The sequence below is a fragment of the Gambusia affinis genome, linkage group LG12 (genome assembly GCF_019740435.1).
Source record: "Gambusia affinis linkage group LG12, SWU_Gaff_1.0, whole genome shotgun sequence".
In the NCBI taxonomy this organism is placed as follows: Eukaryota; Metazoa; Chordata; class Actinopteri; order Cyprinodontiformes; family Poeciliidae; genus Gambusia; species Gambusia affinis.
Genome location: NC_057879.1, coordinates 13,949,120 through 13,957,591, shown reverse-complemented (window position 1 = coordinate 13,957,591; position 8,472 = coordinate 13,949,120). Strand labels below are relative to the sequence as shown.

General features: G+C 38.2%; 1 protein-coding gene across 2 annotated transcripts; it reads right to left on the bottom strand.

Moving 5' to 3' along the window:
• elovl1a (ELOVL fatty acid elongase 1a) lies at window positions 1–3,901 on the bottom strand. Of its 2 annotated transcripts, none has more exons than XM_044134762.1 (8): window positions 3,628–3,901; window positions 2,995–3,086; window positions 2,607–2,797; window positions 2,416–2,496; window positions 1,416–1,472; window positions 1,196–1,301; window positions 888–1,027; window positions 1–787 (listed from the first exon to the last, which is right to left on the bottom strand). In XM_044134762.1, the coding sequence occupies exons 2-8, from the start codon at window positions 3,053–3,055 to the stop codon at window positions 485–487; spliced, it is 939 nt and encodes a 312-aa protein (XP_043990697.1). In that variant the 5' UTR covers window positions 3,056–3,086; window positions 3,628–3,901; the 3' UTR covers window positions 1–484. The 2 variants fall into 2 exon arrangements, with proteins under 2 accessions (XP_043990697.1, XP_043990695.1); XM_044134760.1 differs by having other exon boundaries at window positions 888–1,021; window positions 3,628–3,875.
• Window positions 3,902–8,472: the final 4,571 nt, after the last annotated feature.

Below are 8,472 nucleotides of genomic sequence, written 5' to 3'. Positions count from 1 at the left end.
TTTATCTAAATATTGTTTTATTTCAAGATAAATAAAAAAGGAGAAAAAAAAACAAAATATATGATATTTACAATGAAACACTTTTGCATAAAGGTCATAGTAATATCTACATGGGTTTAGTGGAAACATTGCCATACATACATTCCCAAGCAACAAAAGGCCACGTTAGCCAAACAGTGCTGCAGGTCAAGCCTGAGTTAAAGAATACTGTCAGTGACAAAATGAGCACCAATTTCCTATTCAGTGTTCATCACAGTAAACAGCTTCCGCAACAACTTACAAGGTGTTGCATTCAGAGATCAGTGGCAAAAACAGTCTGCCAATCATATCCCACAGGGGTAAACATTTCATAAAATTAGATTATATACAAATTACATAGTATAGAGGTAGCATATTGAACTCTTGTACTCAAATATGCTACTAAATATAGATATTTGGCATATTTGCTAATATCTACAAACTGCCTCTGTCTCCCCAGAGTCATTTAAATTTTCTTCACTTTCCCCATGACTATATTTCCATTTTCATAGGGGTGAGCATGCCCATTTGTATGGGGTTTGCCATTCATCACAATGTGTCCGTTGGTGGAGCCATTCTGGTTCGGCTTGGAGTCTGCAACTGGAAGACGGTTGCCCTTTATGTAAGCCTGCACCCAGAAGTTGGAGAAGAGGAAGAAGAAGAAGATCCCGTACATCCAGATCAGATGAATCCACAGTGGCACCTGATAGTCGCACTTCTCCATGAAATAATACTGGCTAATGTGAATAGCGATCACAATAAACTGGGTCTGGAAAGCAAACAGGGAAACGCGTGTCAAAAATGGGCTGAATGTACAACATGCATCGAGCTCAGTTGAATTAATTAAGCTGTGTAAAGCTAAAACATACTAGCTGGATGGCTGTCATGTGCTTCTTCCACCACAGATACTTCTGGAAGCGAGGCCCTGCAGCAGAGAGTCCGTAGTAGGTGTACATGATGACATGGACAGCTGAATTCACCATAGCATGGAATGCTCCCATTCCTGCAGCTTGGGAAGGGAAAAGCATCCATTTGACTTGGTTAATTTTATGAAAAACGTTTTTGTTCTTCCACAAAGAATTTCATTGTTTTTAGGAATTGACTTGTACAACAATGGGAACCAATGTTTCCGACTGGTCAGTGTGTAAAGTGTGTGTCCTGGGCCTGCAGCACTCACCAGGCGTCAGCGTAACACCCCACCACCAAGACCAGGGCATGAAGGAGTGATGGAAGACGTGGAGAAACGTGATCTGGTTTTGCTTTTTTCTCAGCACAAAGAATACCTTCGGGGAAGAAAAAGGGAGTATTCTCCATCAGACACAAATTATGTTGCACATATGGATTTTCTGTGCAGGCTAAAAGTGATATAGAGAAAATGGGTGAGGAGATGTCCTTACTGTGTCGAAGAGTTCCACGAATTTTGAAAAGTAAAACAGCCAAGCGACTCGGACCATCTGCAGGGAAGAAGGTTGTTGCCGGGTCAAATATCTGTGATATGTTGCTAATCAGATATAATATTATTTATCACATGAGTGTTTTTGAACAATATAAAGACATGATTCAGCAATTGTTTTGGTTGTTGTTAAATGAGAATGAACAAATAAAATAATAATAAAAAAAGAAAACGCTTTTGTTCCTTTAGGCGTTAGTTACTTTGAATTTGGAATAAAAATTATCCAACTCTTAGGGTCCGTTCATTCTGTCTGGAATAATTTGCTTCTAAATTTGAAACCATTTCATCTTAGTGTCTCATAAATTGACCCTCTACCCTAGGCTAATTCAGGTTGTACTGGCATACTAGTTAAGTGTGTTTTAGGAAATATAGAGTATGAAATGTAGTAGAAATGCGAGCAGATCTGATTGTTTTTTATTTTTATTTTTCACCAAAATCCTAAAAATATGATTGTGACGTTTTATTGATGTTCAGAGCTAAAAAAGCCAAACCTTCTATTCCAAAACTTCACAGTTTAGGTCTTCTACATTTTCTAGACTCTTTATGGTGCATGTTAATTTTAACACCGATTTATTTTTCTCCCCTAATTTATTTAGATTCCTCTATTAGACTCCAGTAAACAATAAAAACAGCTTGTTGTCCTTTAGTTCACTTTTTAACGTGTCCATATATATATATATATATATATATATATATATATATATATATATATATATATATATATATATATACTGTATATATATATATATATATATAGCTATATATAAGCAATTTCAATTAAATTCTACTGATATTAAAAATCTCATCATTGTAACCTAGATATATGATTGTCACACGGTACAACAGTAATTTTTGTCACTTTTGTACTCTTCTACACTTTCATGAACAGCTAAAGCTAGCCATGATTTTGGAGCTAAGCGTATAACAGCAATGTAATGACTTACCCTGAGAGCTTGTGGGCTGGTGCTGACATCAATAAGATCACATTTCCATGTCAAGGTGGTGCCCCATCCAGACATCATGAACTGAATTTGCAAAAAAACATCAGCAGACAGTCATTAACCAACTGATCGCTTTCATTTGAGACAGCAGATCATTGTTTTCTCTCTCTATCTCTCTATCTATTTATTTTTACCTCATACACTATGTAGGCATTCAGCAAAACCATGCTGAGGTTGTAGATGACCATGGCTCGGTTGAGCCCGAACGGCTTGCGGTTAGCCATCATGCGTGGGCCAACGTACACAGAGAAAAAGATGTAGGCTAGGAGGATGCTGGTCATCTGCAATGGGCTCTGCATCAGAGGGTAATCCTTCACTCTGGTATCTGGGAGGAAAAAAAGCAAACATGCCCTTGTCACTTTTTCATTTGACCACATCCAGGCAAATGTGGAAAGATTTGTGGGAAATCTCCCTTTACTGGACATTTTAGTATTAAAGATGTTCCAGTTTTCACCTATAAGTGAAGTTGCTAATTAGAGGTATAAATCAATTAAAAACAGAATTGGGAAAGCACACACTTACCCGTTCTGGATATTATGTAACCATGGAGTTTTGTCATGCTTGAAAAAGCTTCCCGGAGCATGGTGATGCCTTGCCTTTCCTCAGCCAAATTTCTAAGAAACACATTAAAAATAGAGAAGATTCTAGCCTAAGAATGGGAAATTGAGTTTGTCAGGAAACATGGATCTATTCGCCTGCTTCCCTGTTGACTGAACAAACAGAAGGCAGCTGCTCAGGCTCACCATCTGCCCTGGATGGTGCCTTTTTAAACAAATACACAAGCAGAATGTGGACAAAGAGTTTCTTATGCAGTTACAGCTGCTTCTTCAAAATATAGGGAGGTTTTAGGAAGGATTGTGAAATATCTAATCATTTGCTGTAAAGACAATGAAATAGTCATAGCTGACAGAGCAGGTAAAACAGGTGAGGTGAAGGACTTGCCCCATGTGGCTACCAACGAACTGAGGCATAAGGCGGGAGCCTGAGAGATATTTTAATCTAGATTAAATTCCTTTCAACAAACTGCTAAACTGTTACACACACAAGTACAGACAGTGTGTTAAAGTCTGATTCATTAAAACACAAACTTTTCTGCGAGCAAAACAGAGATGGTGAGAATGATACACAAGTTTAGATTTTGTCTTTGAGGCTCACCTTAAAACAAGTCTTCAGCAGTTCAGAGAGGACCTGAACCAGTCCAGAGGGTCCAACAGCTCAGAGGTGAGAAGGATCGGGTACAGGGGGCACACACAGAGCTAAGTTGTGAGTGGGTGTCAGCCTCCTGCCTCCTTCAGTGGTGAAGTTGTTTCTCTAAAAAAATTAAAGACGAAACAAAATCCAACAGTAGCTGCAAGTGCCGGTCGGTGAGAACCAAAGTGTGGAGCTTGGCTCATTCAACTCAACTTAAATCCCTATGACTCTACTACAGACTTTGCAGTTTCAGAACCACACCCTGTTTCAGTGCCATGCTCCACCCTCCTGTCCTGACTGAGCCTGGCTGTGATTGGGCTGCTTCATGAATGGTGATGAAGGGGATGGGGTCACAGAGGTTGGAAGCCTTGGCTTGAGAAACAAATGCCCACAGGGGGATATTCTCATTATCAATAAATAATCAGATTAGGATTTGAAGGGCCCCTTTCTGGATGGTGAAAATATATGTGCTGAAATTTAAACAAGACACAGTTACCACCAAAGCAAATCTATTTTTCCCAAATCTGTCTCTCTGAAATGAATTGGGTTAAAGGTCAAATCAAAGTGAGCCATTCAACAGACCAGCGTGACGTTTTGGAGTTGCCCATCCCCTCTTGTGCTGTAGCCTCAGAGGTGGGGTTGCTACCGGACAGTTTATCCAGTGCCTCTGGTTTTACCTGTTTCCCAGGCAGGCAAGTTGGGTGTCAGCTCTGGATGTTGCTCAAAATATCCAGTGCAGCATGTACTCTTGACGCAGAGGTGGACTGGAATGACAGGCATCTGTAAGCGAGAGAGAAGGAGGGTGGGATGGAAGGATGGAAGTTTGGAGAATTGGAGGAATGCTTGCCGGTCGTTGACATATCGTGAAGCACGTGAAGTCCGTGTCACTGACAGTAGGAATGAAAGACCTTAATTCACTTAGTGGGAGGAGACCATTTTGTATGAACATAGATGTTTACATACACTGCATGAAACGACTTTTTTGTTATTTTTTTTTTACCTCCTTATTTGGTCAGTTAGACTTTCAAAAAATATTTTTCTGTTAAAGGCCAGGATATAAAAAAATACACAGATCCTTTTTTAAAAGACTGACATCTACATACATGAGTTCTAGAAACTTCGGTGAAAGGCTAACAGATGATGTCATGGCTGTCAAAGCTTGTGGTCAATTCACAATGTAAGGCTGCTTCCTTGTGTGATGTCATTGGAAAGTCAAAAGAAGTCAACCATGATATCAGTAAGAGGACAGTGGACAAATAGTTCTGATTCATCCTTAGATATGATTGCCAGATGCCTTAAGGTGCCGTGTTCATCTATTCAAAGAATTATACTGGAGCATTTCAGCCTGGAAATGCCCAGCCAGTTTTGGCAGGGAATGGGTTGAATTCATTTAAACCACATGTACCGGTATGTGGATTTGAAAGCAAAAGACCTTATGAAGATGCTAATGGAAGAAGGTAGCAGAGTGTCATTATCCACAATGAGAAGTCCTGTAACAACTCTGACTGACAGTGTTGGTACATGTGGTTCAATAACAGACTGGTAGGTCGATGAAACTAAAACTCAAAAGTTTGACCATAATAACCATTTTTACATTCGGAGGAAAAAGAGTGAAGCTTATATGGTTTAGAACAATAACCCAACTGTATGGGTGTGGCAGCATGATGCTGTGGGGAAGACTTACTACAGGAGGGACTCTACGTCACAACATAGACAGCATCGTGAGGAAAGAACATTACTGGTAATATTGAAAAAATGTGTCACCACAAGTTCTTAAAGGTTGGGTGCAACTGGGTCTAGCAGTGATAGCAAGCATAAGTGAGAACTAAGTCCATGTTTTGGACTCAGTTCTGCAGAGCTAAAAAGGTGTGAGAATAAGACAGCCTACAGCACATATGTCAGAGTCAAGGCCCGCGGGCCACATCCGGCCCGCGAGAAGATTTTTTACGGCCCCTGGGATGATCTTGATTTATTATTAGAACCGGCCCGCAGACCGCAGCAAGCCGGCACCCCGTCTGAAAAAAAAAATATCTTCCTTATTTGAACTGTAAGTAGTTCTTTAAATGTTCTGTGAGATGATGTACTTACCCATGTATCCATAACAACCGGAACTTTCAATATCCACCAAGTTATTGCCGAAATATACCGTCTATTAAACGAGTGCCCCCCGGATTAATTATACTCTCTGCAGCTGCAGCTGCGAAGTTACCGTATTAACCCGATACTTGCTGGAAAGTGCAACGTCTCCCCTTTCAGACACCGTTGGAATTTTTCCACTTAGCGCTACGTGTGGCGGAATTACGGTACTGCAAATTTAGATGCGTCGCCGGCGACACGTCCGGTCTAGAAGGGTTATTAGCACAGCAGTCGTCAGCATAACTGTAAAATTAACTTTCAGATACCCATCAAAAATGGCAAAAAGGAAGGTGGACACTGAGAACCGGGGGTTTCAAACAAGGTTTAGAGTTTATATTTAGAGTTTTTACTCAGTTCAAGTTTAAAAGTTAAAGTTTAATATTTGTTTTCACTGCATATTACTTCTCCTTGATGAAAGTGTTGTTTTTGATTAATAGATTTTTGCACTTTATTTTATTGTATTTCAATCCAATTATATTTTAAAAATATTTCAGTTGTGTCTGTTGAAAATTAAAGATTACTGAAAGAGCCATAAGAAAATATTGCTTTATTTATCTGATCATATTGGAATATATTTGTTAGGTTTTCAGTAGGTTCAATTAGGTTCACTAGACTATATGCGTCATTTAAAAAAATTTCAATGAACATTCGATCAGTCCGGCCCTCGGCTTGTAGCTAAATTTTTTATTTGGCCCTCCGTCCATTTGACTTTGACACCCCTGGCCTACAGGCTTGGCTCAGTTACACCAGTTCTGCCAAAATGTATCAAAACAAAGGATCATTTCATGTTTGAGTAAGGAAACTAAAAAAAAAACAACAAAAACTTGTTCCAAATCATTAACTTTATCAAGCAGGGCCACTTCACAATAATGACATGTACACCAACTGTCTATTTTGAAGAATGCAATAAAAAAACTCTCTCTAAAATTCCTCTCTCTCAATCTTCAGACATTTAACAAATAGAAATAATTTGTTATACCATATGACTTGAAACAGAAAAATTATATCCTCTGAACCAACAGTTCTGGTTCTTCAGGCTTTCCTTAATCAGTTATACTTTTCTAACAAGAAATCAGACTTTCTTCTCATATTTTAAATGAGCATCCTTAGACCCTATGTTGTTTAACAACCACAACTTTTTCTTGAAATTTGATCATGAAATTTTAGCAGGCGTAACAGAAGTGGGGCACATACCTCAGTAAAATAGGCCTGATGATGCTTCTGAAAGGAACCTTTGACAAGTGCCTTCTTAATAATTGCTTTAATTCTCAATTTCATTTAAGATTTCACTGACGTTTGAATAACCTGAAAATGAGATGTCACTTACACCGCTGGTTAGAAGTGAAACTTTTTTTCCCAGCACTCTTCTGTTCATTTATGCCAAGAAAAATGAAATGTGATTACGCAAACTTTTTTCTGACATGCATGTTAAACAACAAGTCAGGCAAAAATGCTGGCATTGTAGACCTGGGGAAGAAATGTGCAAAAGAAACCAAACAAAAAACAAGCCAACAACAATGAACATTTTTGTCCATTAAAATACTAAATGTTTTAATGGACTGTTAAAGGATTTAAAATAAACTAACTGAATAGAAATTTTGTGATATCATTCTGAGCTGCTATGCCATTTTTTTTCTCATTTTGAAGAAATCAAAAAAAAAAAAAAAATTATAATAAAATACACGAAACAAAACTCTATTTGTTTTTCTTGAGGCTGCATAGCGTTAATTTTAGTAAAGTTTTTGTGTGACTCCAGAACCCAACTCCACAAAACCAACACAACAGAGTTCCATTCACCTCAGCAGCCCTGAACAATGAATGGATGGCGTCCTCGAGATATGCTGGTGGCTCCCAATTAGGCCCATTGTGAGAAACTGCAGAAAACTAGTTTTTGGACTTTATTTTAAATGTGAGTGAAATATTCCATTTGCATAAGGATGATGCAGCGGTCCTTAACCTGTTTTCACAGTGTATGCTAAACATTATTAGCACTATTGAGTGCTAATAAAATTTTTTTAAATCTCTTTTTGCACTTTAACTTGACTGTCGGGTCAAACTGACCCGAAAACTATGTAAAAAGTAGACGCAGGGGTTGGTGCAAATGTGTAAAATGAATACATTTTCAATTTTTATGAAGAGTGCACCTATTAAGACAAATATAAAAAAGTTTCATGTAAAAAAAAAAAAATACTTCCAACTATTTTTTTTAAAAATACGTTAAACTTTAAAACGGATCAATTTGACCCGGACAGAGCAGAAAACTGAGTCTGTAACATGCCAAAATCTGGAAACTTTATAAAAGACTAGAAAAATTCAGTGACGTTTCCTCACGCACTGTATGTGAAGATCTGTTTTCTCATTTTTACATATGAATGTAAACAAAAGCACATGGGAGTAAAAAAAAAAAAAAGAGGGGGGGGGACGGGCTTTCTTTGTCAATCAATGCTGTCCTTTGAAGAGGATAATTCTGAAACTGTCCTGGTGACATGCTAATTAGAGAAGAGGAGGCTTCCGTGGGTGGAAAAAATCTAGAGAAACCTTTTAAATAACTAAGATGTGTTAGTGAGTTTCGTGTTGTTGTTTCTTTCATGTTGGCATACAGTATTCTGGCCTTTAGACATCAGTGGATGACATAAAGTAAAACCTATAAACAAATTGAAGTTTTATTTTAGG

Bases quoted from the DNA above. Each gene is read 5' to 3' on its own strand.
- elovl1a (XM_044134762.1), bottom strand. From the start codon at position 3,055: ATGCTCCGGGAAGCTTTTTCAAGCATGACAAAACTCCATGGTTACATA. The intron at 2,497-2,606 runs GTAAAAATAAAT...TTGCAAATTCAG, and splicing joins ATGCCTACATAGTGTATGAG to TTCATGATGTCTGGATGGGG. The intron at 1,028-1,195 runs GTGAGTGCTGCA...TCCCTTCCCAAG, and splicing joins GGGTGTTACGCTGACGCCTG to CTGCAGGAATGGGAGCATTC.